The 24,240-nt window shown below is 42.4% G+C and overlaps 1 protein-coding gene across 1 annotated transcript in view; it reads left to right on the forward strand.

Moving 5' to 3' along the window:
* Nucleotides 1-13,698, forward strand: part of LOC130865776 (ferritin, mitochondrial-like) — a 105,080-nt gene extending 91,382 nt beyond the window's left edge. Inside the window, 2 exon segments of the mRNA XM_057756740.1 lie at nt 12,883-13,020; nt 13,022-13,698. Of these exon segments, the coding sequence (XP_057612723.1) occupies nt 12,883-13,020; nt 13,022-13,583 (700 nt within the window). The 3' untranslated portion in view covers nt 13,584-13,698.
* The last annotated feature ends 10,542 nt before the right edge of the window (nt 13,699-24,240 follow it).

The following is a 24,240-nucleotide window of genomic DNA, read 5'->3' on the forward strand; positions in this document are numbered from 1 at the left end:
ACACGATTAACACTGGGTTATAGATGAAAATTTTCCACCCCAAGAAACCATTATTTTCTTTGTCCTTGACTAGTGATCTGACAGGCCCTAAACAACAAAACTGTAAATCACGCCCTGCTGTCACTGCTTTGAGTCAGAGAAAGCAAACGCAGTCCCCGCCTGCAGCTGCCAGTAATTGGCAGCCATCAAGATCAAAACTTCTTTCCTGGCGCTTGTGAGAGACAACGAACATCACACGTGGTTTCTTTTGGTTTCTGTCTTTCTAAGTCAGCTTTCTTGCTGGGTCTATTATGTCAATAAGGCGTCCAAGATCAGTCTTTCATCTGAATGCGGCTTCTTGCTCTAGGTTCTGTGCCCACTTTGCTACCTTGGCTCCTGCAGTTCTACGCTAGAATGATGCACCACGTGGCTGGCACAGTGTTGCCCTTCTGAAAGATGGCCCTTTAAACCTGCTTACAGAGGCTGATGCACCGCTGGGCGAGTAATTCCAACACCCGAAGTCATGGAAGAATCAATTAGCATGGTTTTATGCTTTAAGCACATTTTGTCTGAATTTTCATACATAAAACCTTCAAAAAGGCAGAATTGTATGCAGTGCATGTCTAGTGGGCAGACATCATTGTCCCCTTTCCCAAATGTTTCTGAAGTTAACCTTCTAAAAAGTCACTTTGACGGTGATTGTCTTCAAAACACCCTACTTAGTGATTACTTTGGGGCTTTGGGATCCAGAAAGGATTAAAATCAGACCCCTCTACCCACAAACCTCATCTTTTCTCCAAGTCATAACCATCAGTAGAATTTATTATGAGAAAAAAAGTCAAATTGTAGGGAATTAGGTTCAGACCCAAGTAATAAGGATACACTTCCATTAGAAACCCATACCTATATAAGAGTACACTACCATTAGAAACCCATACCTATAGATCATTATCTGGAAGTGTAGGCTAATGGCTACTTCTAGCAACAAGGGAGCTTGGACAATTGGCTGCAGCCAGGGGAAACAAGAGGCTTCTAGAGAGCTAAAGATCAATGCCCATATTGATTACTATTTGTCACGGACCATAACAGGCGTCAAGGTGGAGTCACAGATGTGACAGACACACAGAGAGTGGTGTTAGTGCATTATAGGCTAGTGTGGGGACATACACAGGAAATTGGAGGAGTGATTCCCATCCAAACCCAAGCAAGAGAATGATTTCAGAGGAGGGGATGCTTGTAAAACAATAGGAGTGATCCAGAGAGGGTCTGTGTAATGGTGGGACAGATGGGGAGAGAGGATAGCATTTCAGACAGAACAATGGTTGAAAGACCAGAAGCTCCCTGTGACCACGATTGGTCGACATGCAGAGGATAAGTGACCTTGCACAGCTCTAGTTATTACAGCTACAAAACAACCCCTAGAGTTACAGTTCAGAGAACTCTGTGGAAAATGTTCGGAAAGACTGTGAAAGTCAAAGGACTTGAGAAATCCAAACAATATGGTTGCCTGAACAAGACCTGCATAGTGATCATTCCACGTGATACACTGTCTCAGTTAGGGTGTCTATTGCTGTGAAGAGACACTGTGACCACAGCAACTCTTATAAATGAAAAAAAAAATTAACAACACTTTCAGAGGTTTAGTCTGTTATCATGGCGGGACATGGCAGCATGCAGGTAGACACAGTGTTAGAGAAGGAGCTGAGAGTGGAGACAGAGCTATATGTCAATCCTACAGGCAATATGAAGTGAATGAGGGACTAGGCATGGCTTGTGCATATATGAGACCTCAAACCCCACCTCCACAGTGACACATGTCCTCCAGCAAGGCCAGTTGTACTCCAACAAAGTCACACCTCCCAATAGTGCCACTCCCTATGAGATTATGGGGCCAATTATATTCAAACTAGCATACATACCTATGGTGATGGGGAATTTCACAAAGCCCCACTCTTGAATGAAGAACTACATGCAATTAATGGATGCTGAGGGGGGAGGAATCAGTTTTCTCCAGAGAAAAGACCCATGATAGGTTATCCGATTCTTTGTGTTGTCCTTAAACACATGTACATATGAGCAACACTAAATGGATGCATTAGGTTCTCTCTCTCTAAAATGAAAATAAATATAGAAGAGGTCAGGAATCTAGGAGGGAGCGTCATAGAGTGAGTTAGACAATGGAGAGGGAGGCGTGGGAATGGTGTAAACACAGTATAGTCAACTATGAAAGTCTTAAAACGTTAAAAACCCATTCAGGGAGGGAGGCAGAGAGAGGAAGAGAGGGAAAGATGGGGAGAGGAAAATAAGAAGAAGGAGGAGGATGAGGAGGAGGAGGAGAAGGATGATGATGGGGAGGAGGAGGGGGAGGAGGAAAAGAAGAAGAAGAAGAGGAGGAGGAGAAGGAGGAGGAGGGAGGAGGAGAAGGAGGAGGAGGGAGGAGGAGAAGGAGGAGGAGGGGAGGAGGAGGAGGAGGAGGAGGAGGAGGAGGAGGAGAAGAAGAAGAAGAAGAAGAAGAAGAAGAAGAAGAAGAAGAAGAAGAAGAAGAAGAAGAAGAAGAAGAAGAAGAAGATATTTCTGATGAATAATAATAGTTCAAACTCTGATGATACACTAGCTCATTTTTTTTTTTGGATTTTTCGAGACAAGGTTTCTCCATAGTTTTTTGTTTGTTTGTTTGTTTTTGGTTCCTGTCCTAGAACTAGCTCTTGTAGACCAGTCTGGCCTTGAACTCACGGAGATCCGCCTGCCTCTGCCTCCCGAGTGCTGGGATTAAAGGCGTGCCCCACCACTGCCCGGCCACTAGCTCAATTTATAAAAATGACATCTAATAAAATATTATTTTATAGATTTTTACTTTCAGAATAACCTTTGTTAATGGAAAATATTTGTTTTCTTAATTTTTTTAAAACTTTTATTGATTCTTCATGGATTTCACAGCATGCATTCTAACCCCATTCATCTCCTGGTCTCCTTACATCTGCCTTCTGCTCCTGCAACCTCTCCTCAAATAAAACCAAATTTAATAAAAAACAAAAAACAAGCAAAAAATCCAAACCAAACAACACAACAAAAAGAAAACAAAGAAGAAGAACCTCATCATGTAAGCTGCCATGTGGCGGTCCATTGAGCCACACAGTTTACCCTTTAGTCCATCTGTCTTTACTGGCAAGTGTTCATTGTCACAAGTCATTGGTCTGGCTTGAGGCCCCTGGCTTCTGCTACCCCACTGATAACGGCCTCTCACTGGGACTCTTCTTGGACATCCTGCTGTCCTGTCTTGAGGATCCTGCAGTTCTGGATTTGTGGGTTTGTCTTTTTCACATGCTCCAGCAGTTCATAGATGAGGTGGGCTAACTCAGCCCTGGGTCTGGGCCTGCATGGTAGCTGGGCTGGTCAATTCACTAACTTTACCTCATGGTCACCACCTGAGTGAGCTCTTCAGCACTGCCTCAGGCAGCCCAGTCTGGTGTAGGATGTGTTGCTTTCATTGGTTGAATAAAGAGACTGCTTTGGCCTTTTGACAGGGCAGAAACTTAGGTAGGCAGGAAAGACAAAACTGGATGTTGGGAAGAAGAGCAGAGTCAGGCAGACGCCATGATTCTCCTGCCCAAGACGGATGCTGATTAGACTCATGTTGGTAAGCTACAGTCAAGTGGTAATACACATTAATGGAGATGGGTTAAATCAAAATGTGAGAGTTAGCCAATAAGAGGCTAGAGATAAAGGGCCAGGCAATGATTTAATTAATACAATTTCTTTGTAATTATTTCGGGCGTAAGTTAGCCAGGTGGCAGGACACAGCCCACAGCTTGTCATACTACACCACTCAATGCAGCCTGCAGCAAGGATCAGGCCAGTTCTGCTCTCAGGCCCTCAGATCCAGCTCACTCATGCTCACACCACCCCAGCCAGCTCTACTGTCTTGCCTACTAGAGGTACTGGGCCCTCTCTCCCAATTGCTTTTGGGGGGCATATGAGGGAGGGGTCAGTTCTCCTGCTCTCACACCCAGCTCATCTGTATCACTGATAGCAGGATCATCTCTAGTCTGCTGCTCAGATGAGGTGCATGCCCACGGTGAGGGATGGGGCCATCTTTCCCAAGTATAGAACAAGCTCTTCTCTGAGGGACAGAGTCAGCTCTTCTGTTGCAAAATCCAGCAAAGGCAGAACCAGCTATCCCAGGGCCAGTGAAGGATGGTTCTGGCTCTGCACAGCATGGCTCCATGACCCCTGTGATAACATGGGCCATAGACATCATCATAGGCTTTAACTGCAGCAGGACCACAAACCCAGACTTGGCCCTCAGCAGCACCTTGAGCCCTGATATCACATGGTCCTGGTGGTAGCATAGGGCACCCAGATCAGTATGGCCTTAGTGGCAGCATGGCCCTTAGACAGCAACATGGCCCCAGATGGCAGCCAGACTCCAGGCATTGGCATGGCCTTCGATGGTATCAGGAATTATGGATATCAACACAGACCCTGGCTGTGGCAGGCCATGAACCCAGACATGGCCCTCACAATAGCCCTGGCCCAGACAATACCATGGACACAGGTGACAGCACTGACTGCTCAATTTGTCTTGGCGCTAGTGGCAGTAAAGACCTCAGACACCAACATCGTCACCCATTGTGGCCTAGATCCTGGGCATCCATGTGGATGTCACTATGGCCCCAGGCCACTCAGATCGGCATGACTCCCATGGCAGGATGATCCTTGGATACCAACATGGCCCCTGGTGGCAGCCCAGATTACAGACTTCTGTATGACCTTCAGTGGCAGCAGGAGCCACAGACATCAACAAAGGCCCCCTCAGGTGCTTCAGGGCCTTGGTTCAAAGCCTGGCCCTTGGCAATAGACCAGGCCCAGACATCCACAGGGCTCTCTCTCTCTCTCTCTCTCTCTCTCTCTCTCTCTCTCTCTCTCTCTCTCTCTCTCCCATTTACTCACCCTGTACTTTTAGCCACCACAATGGTGCCCGACTGCCTGGTGATGGCCATTTCTTTCCTCTACCAGCTTAGGCCTGGAAAGTTTGATTGCCAGAAAATATTCTTTTTATGAGACTTTAATTTTCATTTGTCACTGATACTTAAAAACATTAGTTACACCTAACAATGGTGTAACTTAAATACCGTGTAGTGCTCACTGTGCCTATGCATTACATGGTATTTAATACATGTTAATTATATTTATCTATCAAAATATCTATCATTTATTTGCAATCTTTTAAAATATTTTCATTTAACTTTTTTAAGTTTCTGGATGTAATTGTGATTGTGTTCACAACTGTATAATATCGGGGACCTGCTGCTTCCTTCTAACTGTAACTTGGAGCCCATTGATCACTCATCCCTTTCCCTGCTGTCTCCAGCCTCTGGTAACCACCATTCTGTTCTCAATTTTATTGTATTATTTTTGAAGATTTTTATCTGTTATTGAGATGTTGTGATATTTGTCCTGTGCCTGACCTGTTTCACTTAAAATAATGTCATCCAGTTCAATTCATATTGTGTCAAGTGCCAAGATTTCTTTCTTCTATCTGAATACTTTCCTTCCTACACATAAACCACATTTCATTCTTCTTCTGTAAGTTGATGAATGAGGCTGTTTCTCTGTCCTGGAAAACAGTGGTACATGAGAGTGTGTCTCTCACTTGCTGATTTATTCCAGCCGCTGGATGGAATGTATGTAAATATCTCTCACATCTGTTTGTCCAAAGATGCGTTTGTTGATTTTCTGTCTGGGCAACCTGACCACTGTTTAAGTGGAGTGTAAATGTCTCTAAGAATTATAAATTAAAAACTATCTTTCCATTAGGTTTATCAGAATTTGCCTTTTATATTTGGAGTTAAAATGGGGCATACACATTTAGACTTGCTATTTGCTTTCACTGAGCCGATCCTTTTTAAAAATTTTTATTTATTCTTTTCTCATATATTACATCCTAACCATAGTTTCTTCTTCCTCTCTCTCTCCCCATGACAACCCTCACCTTCCTTTTCCCCCAGATCCACTCCTCCTTCATTTCCCTTCAGAAGAATTCAGGCCTCCCAGGGATATCAGCCGAAAACAGTATAACAAGTTACAGTTAAGACTGGATGACGTAACGCAGTGAGAGGAGAAAGGTACCAAGAAAAAGGAAAAGTGTCAGAGACAGGCCCTGCTCCCACTGTCATGGGTCCCACAAGAATGTCAAGGTACTCAGCCATTATATCTATATCTATCTATATATCTATATCTAATATATATATATATATATATATATATATATATATATATATATATATATATATAACTCAGGAGTTCCTACAGGCTCCCTGATCTCTGTGAGCCCCCATGAGTCCCAGTCAGTTGATTCTGTGGCCTGTGTGGCCATGTTCGTGTGGTACCCTTGACCCCCCCTGACTCCTACAGTTCTCCCTTCCCCTCTTCCATGGGATTTCCTGAACTCTGGCTGATATTTGGCTGTGGCTCTCCACATCTGCTGCCATTTCTTTATCCTTATTTAGTGACTTCCTTGTTTCTGTTTACTGCTTGAATCTAACGTTTGTTTCAGCTGATGTTAGTATGGCTGCTCCGTCTTTCTTTTCATTTCCATTTGTGTGGAATATCTATTCTCATCCCTATATAAAGCTCATGGGGTTTCTGCTGAGAAGTCTCTATCTATCAAGATGATTGGAACATCTCTTGGTGTAATTGGTTGCTTTTCTCTTTTAACATTGAGATTTTTTTTTCTTTTCCTTTCATCTGTGTGAGCTTGATTATAAAGTACATTGGGTTAGACCTGGTTAAATTAATTTTTACTGGTGACCTTTGGTCTTCCTGTATTTGGATATTTGTATCCATCTTTATATTTGTGTGTGTGTGTGTGTGTGTGTGTGTATTCGTGTTTGTATGCGGTCACCAGGGTGCATGGACAGTGGTCAGAAGACAACTGCTGGGTGTCAGTTCTCTCCTTTGACCATGTGGGTCCCAGGGATCAGACTCAGATATTCAGTTTAGCAGCAGGTACTTTTACCCACTGAGCCATCCCCCCCCCATGCCCAGCTTTTTATGTGGGTGCTGGGATCTTAATTCAGGTCCTCACGTTGCAAAGCAAGCACTCTCGCCTATTCATCCAGCCCCTCGGATATTATTTATTTAAATATGTTTTCTGCCACTTCAGTGTTCTCAGATCCTCTGAATTCCAATAAGTCTTTGCTCCTTCAGCACTGTTCCAGAATTCCTATAAGATTCTTCACTCTTTATCTTTCTCTTCTAACCATGTATTCTCAAATAGCTTGTCCTTGAGCCCACCAGTTCTTTCTTCTGTTTGCTATTGATGCTTCATATTAAAAGAAAATTTCTGGGAAGCCCCCCAAGCACTGCTGGAGAGAGGAAGAACTGGAAATGCAATGGCCGTGACAGGTGAGAGAGAGGGCTGAGGCCTACATGGTGTCTTTAATCATTGGGGTTGATGGACTGCTGTTCAATAGCCTGGAGCTTATGCAGACACAGACCAAACCTCTGAACTTGCCACTGGTAGTGGAATCCCTGGCTCCGGGCAACGATGGAGACCAGAGATGAGAAAAGGTTTACTTTCTGGGTTGGACCACCTCAAAGGGCCATTGTGGTCTGAGATATCACTAAGGCCGTGCTGGTGTCTGCAGACCATGATGCTGCCTTCGACAATGATGAATCCTGAGATCCATGTGGACTCAAGCAGTATGTGCCCCTGTCCTCTGCCTTGGTGATGTTCTTAGGCTTCGCAGCCTTGCAGAGCCATGCTGATGTGAGTGGCTTGTGAAACCACCTGAGGTTGCATTGAGGCTCACAGTCCATGCAGCCACTGAGGACCAAGAATGGGTCAGTGGTCCTGATACAGCCAAGGGCCGTGTTGATGTCTGTGGCCCATGTTACCACTGAAGCCCATGCAGATGTCTGGTCAGGGCTGCAGCCTGAAGTTGTGTTAATGCCGGTGGATGCAGGAGAACTGGCCCGGACCCTCACCAGCTACCACATGACTCTCCTCAGTTACTGGCTTCTGGTGTGGATGCAGGTGGAGACAGACTCTTCCTCCCTTGAGGGGACTGGCCTCTAGGAATTTGACCATGCTCCAGTGAATATAGGGACAACACACAATGGACTTTTTCAGTGTAGGGGAGGTCACAAGGAAGGGGGAGGCCATGGAAAGACTGGGACGTGAGTGTGATGGGGGCACAATGTGAGATTCCTGAATAATCCAAAACATAATGTAAAAAGAGAAAATTTCCTTTGTTGTATTGGTTAACTCAAAAATTCTTGTTTCCAAAATGCTACCAACTCTGCGCTTACCCCTTTTGTTGGAGTACCGAGACATATCTCTGTTTCCTTTCTGAATCTGTTCAAGTTCTGAGAGCCCTTCCATGTTGGTTACCCCTGGTCAGTCTCTGGTACTGTATTTAGGGCTGGCTGGAGCTGTGATCTCCTGAAAGCTGCTGACTGGCTGGCATGCCTCACTGTTTGGGAGTTTAAGGATTCATGATCTGTCTGTTCCAGTTCGGCTTTGAGACTGTGAGTCTAGAAAACCTAAGCAGACGGCTTGTTTTCTCTTACCTTACAGCCACTTCCACAGTTTCAGCCCTGAGTAGCATCTGGTCCAGATATGCAGGTAGTCTACAGTTGGTGTGCTTAGGAACTGGAAGGCAAGCAGTGTCCTTCTGTGTGTTACGCGTTCTCTTGGTACTTTGTTACATGAAGAACCAGGAGAGCATTGCCTACTGTGTTCTCTGCCCAGGCTCTTTATCTGCAACCTGTGGTCAACTCAGCTCAGTTCTGGGGAAGGGTCTCCAGAGATATCCAGGCACAGGCTCCCATGTCATGTCAGTGGACCTAATTCTCTTTCCTCCATCAAATGAAAGGCACTTTCCCCCTCAGGATGCTGGCTTGGAGCTGGGGAAGATGGTGCTGACATGGGCAAATCATTTTTCAAAGCATGTCTGGGTTTTGTTGTATTAAAGGTAAGCACGGCTGCTGACTTCCTTAGCCCTTTGGTTGCTGGCTCAGGGTATGAACGACTGTTTAAGTCATGTCTCTGAGGAGATAGCAGTAGCTAACAAGTTCAGCCCCCCCCCCCCATCATAAGACAATGGATAACTGAGCCTAGCAAAATGTCTGTCCTGCTTCCTTCTTTAGTCCTTAGCCGTCTCTTCGCTGGCCACCCTCCTTCTCTTCCCTTTCTTCTACTCTCTTTCTTGCAGCCTAACATTCTCAACTGCTTTGCTCTCTACTCTTAATTGTACTTTTGTTGGTCTGACAAATGATGGATATTCCCAGAAGAAAAGAAGCCCCTTTCTTTTTGTGCATCTGGGAGCTCTGTGTATCACCACATCAGAGGTTACTCACAAATATCTAGGAGATGCTGAATCCCTGCAAGTAATTAATCAGTTTGTCACTTTCTCCTTTTAGTCTAGGCAACCCATTCAGTTATTGGTCCTTGGCTTTGTCACTCGAAGAGGAAAGGAAGAACTCCTAATAACAAAAGCAACTTAGTGGCCACCTTATTGCAATATGGTTTAAAGTCAAAATAACTTGTCCATATTCATTGACTACTGTATATGATGGATTTTATTGTTGGTATATAAAAAAATACTTATTTTTTTCTCCAGCTGAAATCCAGTGCATTTTATGGATTCTGCTTATTTGAAACTTCCATAACATCCTGAAGCGATAGAATCTGACGAATAAAAGACCACCTGGCTCCCCAGACTGTATGGTTTCCATCCTATTTGAATGGGGCTTTATTTTCAGTCACAAGATATACCTAAAAATGGATTAGAGATGAATAAACCAGCGTGAGTGCGTAAAGTGTGATGGATAGGACCAATGCGGCAGTGGAGAGTACCAATTTTGTCTTCAGGAGAGTCTTTGGAGTCTGGTTTCCCTCTCCTTGTCGTTCCTGTGTTTGTATGAGCTTGAAATTTCTAGGTTCCAAGTACTTTACTGCTTTCTCTCTCTCTCTCTCTCTCTCTCTCTCTCTCTCTCTCTCTCTCTCTCTCTCTCTCTCTCTCTCTCTCTCCATCCTTCCCTCTCCTGTTTGGTCTTGGAACTGAAAGTCAAGGTAACTGGTACTACCAGATATGGAAGACTTCTGAACACTTTTTCAGCTCCTTCTTTATTGGGGTTCCCATGTAAATAGTGCAGTCAGAGTAGAAGACAAAAACAAAACAATAACCAACGTCACACACAGACTAGCTGTATCAGCTCTGAACATAGGAATAAGTGGCAGCAATTCCCAGTTAGTGGTATGCAGGGAGAGAAGGCAAACTGGTAACTCTTCCTAGAAACTCTAACTGTGAGAAGGGATTAAGGGGTGTATAATTGCAGTTTCTAGGTGACACTCCATAACACATCATTTAATGGTCTCCTAGGTATGCAAAGCACATGGTAACTAGCAATTCTGGGTGGCACAGTAAAGAAGTCATGTGTGTGTGTGTGTGTGTGTGTATATATACATACATATATACATATATGTGTGAATATGCATGTATATACACGTATACATATATTTATAGAGAGAGACTGTATACGCAGGATATATATGCATGTGGAATGTGCAGAATAAAATATGCAGAAAACTAAATTCAAGCGCTACAGACAGACTGACAAATGTATGCTGCATAGGGGTTAAAATTTGCAAAAGCATTGCTATTGAGAAATTATTTCCAAGATAGCGAACAACATTTGACTAAATTCTGGACAAAATTAAGGTATTGCATTCTACAAACTTGATACATAGCAAAGATGTTTAAAATTGTGTTTTCATAAGAAATAAGCACCTATCCTAAAGAAACACTAGAGTCTGGTTACATGACTATTTAGCAGATATTTAAAAGCATGTCAACATGAGAGAGCACTCATGTGACTCATGTGGAACATCCCATTTCACGGCAGGAAGTTTTCTTGTGTGGAACTTCCCATCACACTGCCGGAAATGTCGTGTCTCATTAATTTTCTAAACACTGAAGAACAATAGCTTGACCCCGTGGAAGACAGTATGGCAGTTAAAACAGAGCTGCCACGTTGTCCAGCAATTCCACGGAGAATATACACATCAGAACTGACAGCAAGATGCTCAGAAATGGCCTTGTCCTCACATTCACGGCATTGTTTGTCATAGCAGAATTTGGCGGTTACTCATGGTTCTACCAATAGGTGACGTCACAAGTGAAATGTGGCATCTACATGCAATGAAATATTGTCCAAACTCAAAGATGCAGGAACGCTGGCATAGGCTGCAATTCGGATGAACCTAGAGGACATTAGCCTATGGGAAGTAAGCCGGGTACTAGCCAACAAATAAATATGATTGCACTGAAATGGGGTATGTAGAGCTTGGATCCCCAGCACCAGTGTGGAGGAGTAAATGGGAGTTCCAGTGCACGTGCAATTCCAATTCTGTAGGGGTGGAGACAGGAGCTTCCATGGGGGCTGGGAACCCTAGGTTCCGGGTTCAGTAAAGACCACGTCATTAAAAACAAGATGGAGAGCCACTGAGGAAGACTTACAGCATCAACCTCTAGCCTTCATTGCATGTGCACTTAATCCCTGACACACATGTGAACATGTATATACATACAAAGAATAAAACATTTTTACCAAATAAATCATCTATTAGAACAAAGTCATATAAATTAAAATATAAAAAATAAGTAATACAACTACCAAGGATGAAAAACAAAGAAAAAGCAATGTGTTGGTTAGTTTTATACCAACTTGACACAAAATAGGGTCCTCTGGAAAGAGGGAATCTCAATTGGAAAAAAATGTCCCCAACAAATTAGCCTATAAGCAAGACTGTAGGGCATTTCTTGATTAATGGCAAATAAGGGAGGGCCAGGTTATTGTGGGCAGTACCATTCTGGGCAGTTAATACTAGGATATTGTGGGAACCCACAGAAGTGGATCCACATTGACTAAAGGACAGAGAGTTCAGACCTATTCTTGCTCCTTCAAGGTTATACAACAGCAAGTTTCACTTAAGGTATGGTTACTAACAATGTTTTGACCTATAGGGTGTGGGTACTTGGTATTTTGGGTATTGAGAAGGTTATTACTTTGTTCGTTCCTTATATCATGGTAAAGAAGCCTCTTGTCTCCCCCCACTTTGTATTGGGGTGTATAAAGATTATGAGAAATAAATGCAGGGAAAATCTCAGTATTTATCAGATGCCCTCCTGACTCTGCCAGTTGTTGCTTGTCTATCGCTTTCTTAATCCTCATTCTTCCCTCCAAGTGTGGATGAATAAGCTGAGCGGGACCTGGCAGATGTCGCCCAGATGGGGAACACGACAGGATCCATATAAGAAAGCCGGCTAAGGAAGCCCCTCCGAGAAGAACTCTCCAGAAAGCAGTGACTCTCTATGGTGTCTGTTTCAGTTCCTGCCCCACGGTGCTGGGTGAGTTCTTGCTTGGACTTCCTTTCATGGTGGACTGCAACCTGTATGCCAAAACAAACCTTTTCTTCCTCAAGCTGGTTTTGGTCATGGTCTTTATCACAACAATAAGAAGCTAGGACAGAAATTGCTGCCAGGATCATGTGGTGTTGTTCCGACATCCCAGACCATGCTGTTTTGATTATGGAAGGAATTTGGAACATTGGGTTTAAAATGCCTTTGAGTACTCAAAGCTTAATGAGTTAGTCTGTGTGGAGAATATGCGTGCTGAGATAAATGCACGGTTTGTGGAGGCCTGGTTTGTGAAGTTGGAGGGAGAAGTCTGAGTCCCTTAAGGAATCGATCAGATTTGAACTAAAAGTCTCTAGTTCTGGTTAACTCGGAATGAAGAATCAACTGTGATTTACGAGAGGCCGGTACCTGATGTGAAACTTCTGCTTTACTGGGACTTCAATGTGATCAGCTAAGGTTTTAAAAAATCAACTGCGAGAGACGTTCTCGCTCGGAGTAGCCGCGGTTTCCTGCTTCAACAGTGCTTGAACGGGAACCAGCGCTGGACCCTTCTGACCCCAGGGGGCTGCTCCAAGCCAGAACCCTCTGCAACCTCGTCGCTCCACCGCTCCAGCATCGCCAGCCGCCGCCTTGACTACTGCATCTACCTTGCAAGTGTGCCAGAACCAGCACCAGGACTCGGAGGCTGCCATCAACCGCCAGATCAATGTGGAACCGTATGCCTCCTACGTCTACCTGTCTATGTCTTGCTACTTCCACCGGGATGATGTGGCTCTGAGGAACTTTGCCAAATACTTTCTCCACCAATCTCATGAGGAGAGGGAACATGCTGAGAAACTGATGAAGCCGCAGAACGAACAAGGCGGCTGAATCTTCCTGCAGGAGATCAAGAAACCAGACCGTGATGAATGGGAGAACGGGCTGAATGCAATGGAGTGTGCACTGCATCTGGAAAAGAGCGCGAATCAGTCACTACTGGAACTGCACAAACTGGCTACTGACAAAAATGACCCCCACTTGTGTGACTTCATTGAGACTCATTACCTGAATGAGCAGGTGAAATCCATCATGGAACTGGGCGACCACGTGACCAACTTGCGCAAGATGGGAGCCCCTGAAGCTGGCATGGCAGAATATCTGTTTGACAAGCACACCCTGGGGCACAGTAATGAGAGCTAAGCTGACTTCCCCAAAGCCACAAGTGACTTTCTGGTCACTGAGGCAGTGCGTGCATGTCGGTCTGCCTTTATCTTTTCTATAAGTCGCACCAAAACATCTGCTTAAGTTCTTTCATTTGTACCATTTTTTTTTAAGTAAAGAATTTTGGTACCCCACCCCCCAAAAAATCAACTGTGATAAGAAAAGGCCAGCATCACTGACAAGAAACCTGGAGAGCTTTCTTCAGGATCAGCTCACAGAAGCTGAGGTACAGAGGGCCCAAGACTGCACTGCATGCTGTCAGCCAAACTTGGTGATATGTTAGCATTTTCCAGGTAATGGTTTTGCTAGCATAAAAGCTATAGGGTTGAAGGGGTCTTGGAGAATAGTTGATGCTTGGCAGCATGTGGCAGGGGTAGAGTCCCTGATAAGAGGCCAGGAGGCCACTTGTGATGGTACAGCCTTTGGAGACTTCAGCATTTTGGAGACACACAGACTGTGGGACAGTCACTAAGGACAGAATCATCTGTGAAGTGAAACTGGCCTGTGTCTATGAGAGGAGCTATGGAAGCTGATAGTGACAGAGATGGAGAACTAGAGCTGCCCAAGCTCTTTGGAGCCCAGAAGATCCTGAGTGAGTTCCAGATATTGGGCACTAGGTTATTTAAGGTGTTGAAGTTTTGGTTTTGCATTGCTTTCATTGTACCTATAGAAAATAATATTTTCCCCGACAAGGAGGTCAGAGGACATTTTGCCAGGCGGTGGTGGCGCATGCCTTTAATCCCAGCACTCGGGAGGCAGAGGCAGGCGGATCTCTGTGAGTTCGAGGCCAGCCTGGTCTACAAGAGCTAGTTCCAGGACAGGCACCAAAGCTACAGAGAAACCCTGTCTCGAAAAACCAAAATAAATAAATAAATAAAAAATTAAACCATAAAGAATCACATAGAATTTTTGGGGGGTCAACTCCCTCCAGCAGTATGTTGAAAAACGAGATATAGTATTCCTATTCTAACAAGACAAAGTCAAAAGAACTATAAAAATTATTTTTTTAATTAACACACACAAATTGTGAAGTTTCAAGTAAATTGAGTAGCCTACAACCAAGGAGATAGGACAAGAGTCTGACGACCTGAGTCAAAGGACAGAAGGAAGAGATACCCAAGGTGGCAAGAAAAATTTAGCTAGGTATATGTTGTGTGATATTTTGATTGTATTCTGACAACTGTAACTCTTACTTATTAACTGTTTTGTTATATATAGTTTTACTATGCTAAGGTTAAAACCTTCCTTTTAATTAGACAAAAAATGGAAGATGTTGTGGAATAATCCTTCTGTACACTGTGAATTTGTATTACTCTCATTGGTTAATAAAGAACTGAGTGACTGGTAGCCAGGCAGGAATTATAGGCATGACATCCAAACTAAGGATGCTGGGATGAAGAAGGGCAACATCAAGGGGGATGTCAGAAGACAGAGGACACGCAGAAAATGACCTAACAAGCCATGAGTCACATGGGAAAGTATAGATAGGAAATATGGGTTAATTTAAATGTAAGAGTTCGCTAGTAATAAGTCTGAGCTATCGGCTGAGTATTATAAGTAATATTAAGTCTCAGTTATTGAGAACTGGTAGATGGGACAGGAACGTTTGCCTACAGATATGACTTTTGGAAAATTATTACACAAGCCAACCATGTAAAATGAACACATAGATTCCTCAGGATCCACAGATAGAGGAGAACTTGACTAACTCACAAGGTCTTCTCACACATCTATAACTATGGCTTATGGGACAAGCTGCGTAAAAAAAATTCAGAGAAAGCTGTTATGGGCAGCAGTCCTGGAACACTGGTCTGCTTTTCTCTGTGAGGAAGGCATAAGCTCTCCTTGTATCCTATATACCTTTAGGGCAGAAATTTTAACCCTCAGGGGAGAAAATGCAACACTGTTATCTCTGGAACACAAATGAATGTTCATGGCATCTGGGAAGAAGACAGAGGTAAGAAACAAGAACAACCAAAGCAAAACCAGGCGATGGTGGCTCACAGCTTTAATCCCAGCACTCGGGAGGCAGAAAGAGGCACCTTATGCATATCTTGCTGTCCTAGTTCCCAGGTGTTGTAGCTGAGTAGAACTTTTTAACTGTTTCCCTCCCTTGGCAGCTTGCCTAGTATCTTCTGGAACCAGGGAATCTAAACTGTGGGAAAGAGGTCTTTAGGTTAGATATAGCTTGAATAATCCTAGCCCTGTGTCCTGAGTGTTTGGTGTTTTCAGCAATAGGGGCTTGCCTTCAACCTCTGAGAGGAAGACAAGGCTACATCAATTATCTCCACCATTTTGAGAGTCACTTGGACTACCCTGACCAACTGTTTGTATCCATATGCACATGAATAGGGAAGTTAGCTTTTTCATTTACTCAACTTCTTCTTTCCAAAAAAAGATACAATACAAAAGGTTTACTGGAATGTTGCTCTGGCTTTAAAGGAACTCATACACCTGTTCTAATTAGGAAACAAGCCACTGGCAGAACCCAACAGTTTGTTGCCATTGTGCCAGCTAGACTCTTTCTGTGTCTTTGGGCATCTTTGCTCTGCTCAGGAAAGTCAGGTGTTAGTCAGTTTTTCTGTACTTTGATTTGCTGGTAGAACATAGTAACTGTTTCTTAAGGTGTTAAGGGAAGGTATCCTGTTATCATTGTTGTTGCTTTTAGATGAGTGTTATAGTCTATAGACCTTTCAATAGGAATTTTCAGGAGTGGTAAATGGGCCAGTAGGGCGTGCTATTTAGAAGTTAAAGACAGGTAAGCAGTGGAAATGAACACCCAAGAAATATTTGAGGCAAACTGTTACAGGTGAATCCTTCTGCACAAACAATCTGTATCTGTAAGCATGCTCAGAGCTAAACAAGCAAGAAAAAAGAGTCAAGCCAATCAGTATGGAATACAAGAAGTAAGTTTTTAAATAGTTAAAATCATGAGAAAATATTTTAAAGCAGAAGTAAAGTCAAAATGATGAATCATTTTAAGAGCCAAGCTTTGGAACAGCACATTACATTAAACTGAATATATATATATATATTCATATATATATGACAATTAATATATATATGGTAATTAAAAACAGATAACTTCTGTCCTAATTCTGAAAGAAAGAAAATGCAAAACTGTTATAGCAACATGTGTATAAAATAAATAAGATGGTCATCAGAGTTACAGAAAGGACTTCATACAACTTCATGCTAATCAGGTTGAGAGTTTGAAGTAAAGAAAAAATTATAAGATATTTAAAACAAGTTTAATATGAAGAAATCCTAACTAACAAAGAGCAAAAAAACAAAGTGGTGAGGTTGTTTTTAATGTCATATAACAAGGATCCCAAATATGGAAAACCAAGCAAAAGCATTGAGATAACAGAGAGAATGCTGTCTTAATAGAGAGACTGGGTATGAGTTCTCCAATAAAACCCCAAAGAGCAGGCTGCTGTTTCTTTAAGCTATCATTAAAAGTGATTAATTGGTTACATCAAATTAGCTTCCAAGTAAAAGCATGAGGACTTACATCAGACTTCTCAGGCATAATTATAGATGTCTGAAACAGTGGCATGAAATTTTCAAAATGTAGAGCCACGGAACTATGCCTGTCAGATAAAGTATTGTTTAACAATGAACAAATGCTGAATTTTTCAAAACCTACAGAAGTTTGCCATTCATAAACATTCCTTTGAGGAATTATTACATGAAACTTGAATGGGAGCTAATTATTTAAAGAGTAAAATAAATGAAAATTTTGTAGATTCAGCAAATATAGGAAAGAAAAAAGTAGCAAATTATGACCAAAACATGGTAGAAATAAACACAAATATGTGTGTAGTCAAATAATGAGGAATTAATTTATCAATTCAAATAAATAGTCTTAGATTTGAAGGAAAACAAAATAAAACAGCATGTAGACATTTGATGTTTATAAAGTTACATCTCAATTATTATAACCTAAACAAATGACACGTGCCATGTTTTGGGTGGAAATTTAAAATGCATACTTTATAGATTTCTATTTTTTTTTTTTGAGACAGGGTTTCTCTGTGTAACAGTCCTACCTATCATGGAACTTGCTTCATAGATCAAGCTGGCCTCGAACTCACTGAGATCCATCTGCCTCTGCCTCACAGGTGCTGAAATTAAAGGCGTGCACCACCACCACCCAGACTTTTTAAGTTTCATAGTAGATGGATATAAATTTCATACAATTCCATTGATAAAAGTACAATTTATAAACTAACCTAAAATGGGAAAGGCCAAGAACTGGCAAGACAAGAAAACATACTTAGGCATAAAAATGCATGAATCAACCGAGTCTCAAAAAACATACTATTGAAGTAATACTGAACTCATTAGTTGCACAAAACCAGTACTCCTGCACCATGGGAAAAGAAAATGGAGACAATAGAAAAGGCTTGGAAATGAAGCATGTAATTGACATATGTAAAAATAATATGAGGTTGAAAGCTGAAGACTTACACAACAATGTAGAATAATTAGAAGAAATAAGATGTGTGAGAAAGTGTAGCAGACACAGAGAGTCAAGTTTCAGAAGTCATTATCCAAATATTAGACGTCACCAAAGAGAAGTCAAGGAGGATTTGGAAAGTGGTTGCATTACAAATACAGTTGTTAAGATTATAGAACTGTGGTATTTGCACTGAGGAGAGATGTCCATCTTATGTTGTTGGAGATGGATGGACAGAGGACTGAAGTAGAAACACGACCTCCTGACAAGTGTTTGAAATTCGTGTGCAAAGGGAAGTTTCTAAACATGCCAAGAGAAACCCTGGTCCCCAGGAGCACTTGGGTTCACAAGGCTGCACACAAAATGCCTGCACGTGTCTAAGTCAGTTTTCTCCTGTGTATTTCCAGTCAAGTATGAGAACGAATCTGGGACCTCTGGTGATTCTCCTTGGAATTCTTCAAAAGGACGTACTCATATAAAAACGGGAGATGAACAGGAACTGGACACATGCTCAAGGAGGGCGAAGTGTAGTTCAACCTGTAGCTGAGAGGACCGACCTGATTGCAGGGAAGGGTGGCCAATGGCTGGATGGATGCAATGCTCCCTCGGACAGCTTAGGCCATGTGACAAAATCACGAGAGAGTCAAACAAACAGAAGAAAACTATGTGAACGGAACGAAAGAAGTGGCCATCTAAACTGAGGTAACTGGGCCATTCAGCACAAATAGGACAACTGAGTCTGAAATTGGAGGTACTAGGAAGGTGAGCATTGAGATCCCTGAAATCCACATAGTGAAGAGAGAGAACCCTGTGACTGTCACCCGTGAGCTGCAGTGTGTCCCCACCCATGTGACTGTCACCCGTGAGCTACAGTGTGTCCCCACCCTTGTTTCTGTCACCCATGTGCTGCAGTGTCTCACCACTCAATATATACACTTCGCTACAAATGAATAGATTAAAAAATAAATCTGAAGCTACAGAGAAACCCTGTCTCGAAAAACCAAATAAATAAATAGATAGATACATAATAAATAATAAATAAATAAATAGATCTGAGCTTGGGAACTGTTAAGAAAGCTGAAACTCTTAGTCAATTGGAAAGTCACCTTTGTTTTTCAACTTTTAGAATCTTCTTATTCATAGGAAGGCCATGGATGATATAACAACATTATAAAATTGCATAAATGCTTTTAAATGGCGCTATAAAAGCAACAGGAGAAATGGTATCACTTGAGATGTGCTATTAGTTGAAAGTTGTGTGTCTTGTTATCAGGAGAGGTAGGGTAGTTTAATGATATTATTCTGTATGGAAATTGAAAATAATGTTACAGCTATGATGAAAAGAGAGAGACAGAGCAGAGGGAGGGAAAGAAGCAAGCTGGCCCCACCCCCACCTGCTCATCTCATCCCCATTCATCCAAAAGGAAAGTCAATGACATCTGAAGCATGGAAATCTTGTCTCATTTATGGACAACAGTGTCACTAGGAGGATTAGAACATTGGTTAAGATAGCTACAAGTTAGTGGTGTCTATGTGGAGCTCACTTCCTTCTTAGAGCTCTCAGAACTCTATTTAACCTCATTCCTATCTATTCTGAAAACCTCTCATGTTCAAAATGGAGTGAAAATGAGATGGTCTTAACCAGACTAAACAGGAATATACAGTCTGGTCTAAAATTAATCCAGAAGAAATCCATAGTGGTCAATGCTACCCTGCCCCTCACCTGCCACAGTGCATAAGACAGGGGATCCTGCACACTTTCAGGGAAGCACAGGAGAGATGACCCTCTTGTCAGGGGTGCAGGCCAGCTGGCCCTGAGAGCCTGAGGACAGGAGAGGTGTTCTACCCCTACGATCCACATGTGTCCCCTACAGCAGTCAGAAGAGAGAGGGTCCTGTACCTACCCTGGGCAAGACAGTGGGCTGGCGCTGGTGATGGGAATGCGTGTGACCCAGACCTGAGGACCTGAGAGCAGGAGAACCAGCCCCACTCCTTGCTGCAGGCTATGTTGTGTGAGCTAGCTGAGGCAGTGCAATAGAGCTCACTCAGCTGGTGAAGATGGAGCTGGTGGGTTGAGCAACCCAGCTACCACCCAGGCCCAGAACCAGGGCTATATGGATTGGCCCACCCCAACATTCACCACATCTATGAACTGTTAGAGCGTGAGAAGAGGATGAACTTACAGATCCAAAGCAGCAGGATCCCCATGGCACAGGGCAACAGCAGGGAGAGCCCAGGATGGGTGGAGTAGTTGGAACCTGGGGTGATGAACTCAGGCCAGGGAACACTTGCAGCCGAAGATGAAAGGATGGAAGGGGGCTTTGTTTTGTTCTGCTTGGTTGTTTCTTTTTTTAAATTTTGTTGTTTTGGGGGGATTGCAAGGATGGAGGGTGGAGGCAGGTGGATGAGATGGGTGAACTCAGGATGCATGATGCAAAATCTGCAAAGAATCAACAAAAGTTAAAAAAAAAAAACTAAACAGCAATTACCACAGACAAAATAGCATCTGATGTGTTAGGGAAACATAACCAAGAGGCCAGAAAGACAAATGATAATAATAAAACATTGCAAATCATATGAAAATTCTAAGTAGTGTTCCATGTACCACTTACAATTTTTAATTACATTAGTTTATTAGTTAATTAATTGCTCTGAGGGGGAGCAAAGTGTGCTGCAGCTTGTGTGTGGAGATTAGAAGAGCATTTTCAACAATTAGTTCTCTCTTTTTACAGTGTGGGTCCTTGGGACTTATCAGCCTTGGAGACAAACAAGCACCTTCTACTGAGACATCTTGCAGGCTAAAGACAAAGACTGGCCTCTGAGCTAGCGCGGTGGGAGAAGTATCCTCTAATCCCAGTGAGAGATGTCTTAGTTAGCATCACTGGTCAGCTTACCAATAATGGTGAGCAGGTCAGGGCCCTAGCTAAAGCTACAAACGGATAAATGCCAGTAGAAGTAAGAGGCCACGTATGTTTTAAAATAATAAATACATTAAAAAACAATACAAGGTGTTTTGGTAGCCTTGATGGAAAGACATACTTTTCAGAAAGCTGAACAGCAAAACTTGCCGACCCATGAGTGTGAGTGAGCGGACTGAAAACATGCGTGATCTACAATGAACTGACAGAAAAAGTGATTATTTCCTGGTTTGGGATTGGACCAAGGTGGTGCATATATTTTTATGTATAAAATTTATGTGAGATTTAAACTCTTTTGCTATTTTTCTAAGAAAGCAGAAAGGAAAATAGGGACCCAGAGTTTTGGACAAAGGGACTGGTTTCCTGGATACTTGACATGGGAGAATTAAATCAAAGAAACCTAACATGTGATTGGAAGCTAGCTAGCCATGCAGTTCCCTGGATCTGGTGCCTTCCTTCCCTGGCTAAGACTTTAGGTTTGTGCAAGTCTGGGATTGAGGGTCTGACTTACAATGAACAACGACGTCCTAAATGCTGTGCTGAGCTATAATCCACACACAAAATAAAGACGTTGGACAAATATTTATTGTGGCAGTAGCTCTACTAGATTTCAGCCTTCTGAAGCTCAAGGAGACTAAAATCTGGAAAATGATAGTAAAATCATATGTTCACAGTGTTCACAACTCCAGTATTAAAACCTGGCAAAGAAAACATCGAGACCAGTAGCTTGGTGAATATGGGGTAACTGAATGCCACAGTGTACGAAGAGCCAGTTAAACACCCAAGCCAGGTCTAGGTGCTCTGCTAGGCAGTCAAATCAACTAGTGGACAGTATTTCTCCAGTGCCTGGCTCAGGGGAATTTACAGTCTAGTGGGGGAGAGAAACCAACACAGAGTTCAAGGGCTGTGAAGGAACTGTGGATGCTAAGGGCCAGATTTCAAGGGTCTTTCCCCCACTTTGTGTGCTTGGGAAGGCTGTTTTCTCGAAGAATAGAGGAATCGAGGTTAGCCAGCAAAGTGTCTGAGGAGCGTTTGTGATAAAGAAATCATCCAGGGAACAACCTGACTGGAGGCTCTGCAGTTTGGCTGGAAGGCTGGCTAGCATGGCGGTGGCTGAAGGTAAGGCTGTACGACTCAGCTGGGACGACATCAGTTTTGTGACTCAACAGGTTTCTTTGAGGGGCAATGAGAGAGCAGGTTAGATGTCTCATCACTGATGGTGGGCTCTAAAATGTTGCCTTGATAGTGAAAGAAAAGGAATGGTGATATGGACAAGAGACTGTCAACAAGGAATACACAATAACTGTGACTGTAATGGCTGTAATACCCAGGGGAAAAAAAGCTTCAAGGAGGGGAGATTTGCTCTGGTGCATGCTTTCAAAGGATGCAGTCCGTGGCGTTTGGTTCCATGTATTTGGGCAGAACACAGTGTCTGCTAGAGCATACAGTGGTGAATGGTTCTACACAGCATGGCAGACAAGAAACATCAAACAAGAGATCCAGCATCACTATCAAGGCCCATCCCTAGTGACCTGATTCTGGCAGCCGGGCCCTACCTTCTAAGCTTCTACAGACATTCAAAACACAAGCCTGTGGGGCACATGGCAGATTTAAATCTGCTGCAGAAATCTAGGTGCTGATTGGATGTGGAGAGGATGGACGACCTGGAAAAGCTGAGAGCTCCTTGGCTGGGGCGGGAAGCTTCCCTCCAAGTATCCAGTCCTGGGTCATCATTTTCTTAAAGCAATAAAAGCTATTTATATGAAGTTGCCAAATTATTTTTACTGGTATATAAAGGTTTACATATTAATGAAACAGCACAGAACCAACTTCTTTAAATTCTACATGGGTGAGCTCATGTATACTCCTTCCCTGTCACTTAACACACATCCGGCAGTGCCACCCATGCTGCCTCACGTGACAGTGTTTTATTGTTTTCATGGCTAAGTAATATTCCTATGTGCATAGATCCCACATTTTACTGCCCTTTCCTAGTTGATTAAATAGGTTAATTTCCTCTATTGACTGTCATGAAGAGTGCTATAAGGAGCCTGGCCATGTGGCATCTCTTCCACTGATTGAATTTCCTTGGATACACACCAAAAAGTGGGATTATGATCATATGGTAGCTCTATTTTTAATTTTTTGAAGAATATTCATATTGTCTTCATGATGACTGTACTAACTTACATTCCTAACAGCAGTGCAGACACATTTATTTTTAGCAAAGACCGACTAACGACATTCCTGAGACAATCAATTATAAGAGAATGTTGTCCGAGATTGTTACCATTATTTGATGTTACATTTCATGTAGTTGCTGTGAAACAATCTTTTTGTACATTGTGAACATTTGTTGCTCTTAGTGGTCTAATAAAGAGCTGAGTGACCAATAGCTATACAGGTAGAGGTTAGGCGGGACTTTTGGACAAAGAAAGAGTTCTGGAAAGAAGGAGGGCAGAGTCATGGAGAGTCTCCAGCCAGACACAGAAGAAGCAGGAGATGAGCATGTTGTGCTGAAGAAAAAGGCACTACCATGTGGTAGAGCCTAGATAAGACATATGGATTAATTTAAGTTGTAAGATTTAGATAGTAATAAGCCTGAGCTATTGATCGAGCATTTATAATTAATAATAAGTCTCTGTGTGGATATTTTGGAGCCAGCTGGTAGGACAGAAAACTCTGACTACAAGTAGAACCTAGGTATAACTATATTATTTTTTTTCTATATTATTTTTTTGTTTCTATAACACGTGATTGAGAAGAATTTTATCAGGAAAGATTAGAAACATAAAATTTCAAGTTATGAGATGACTTTTGGAGTGTTTGAAGTATTTCATTTTTATTAGCAAAACATGTTATAAAACATAAGTTAAAAGTTTTTTGTTCCAAATAAAAATCAAACATGAAATTCCCATGAATAGACTGGAGAATTAATCAGTATTGATTCAAAGCTGTGTTTAATAAACAGACTTGGGTTGAGTGCTTGTATGCACAGAATAGTAAAAGAAAGTCACCTTCATTTCAAATTGGTTTAAAAATTTGGCCGAAATTAATTTTAAAGTTAAACTAGTATAAGAACAGCCAAGAGAAGTTGAAATTTTTGAAAAGAGGAATTATGATAAAAAATTATACTGCCAAATATAAAAGTATATTTTAGATCTGTGATAATTAGAAATCTGTTACTGGAACATTACTAGGTATCATAGAATAGATTAGAAATTCTCAATTATAGGCCGACTTTAGTATTCAATGT

The sequence above is a fragment of the Chionomys nivalis genome, chromosome 24 (genome assembly GCF_950005125.1).
Source record: "Chionomys nivalis chromosome 24, mChiNiv1.1, whole genome shotgun sequence".
In the NCBI taxonomy this organism is placed as follows: domain Eukaryota; kingdom Metazoa; phylum Chordata; class Mammalia; order Rodentia; family Cricetidae; genus Chionomys; species Chionomys nivalis.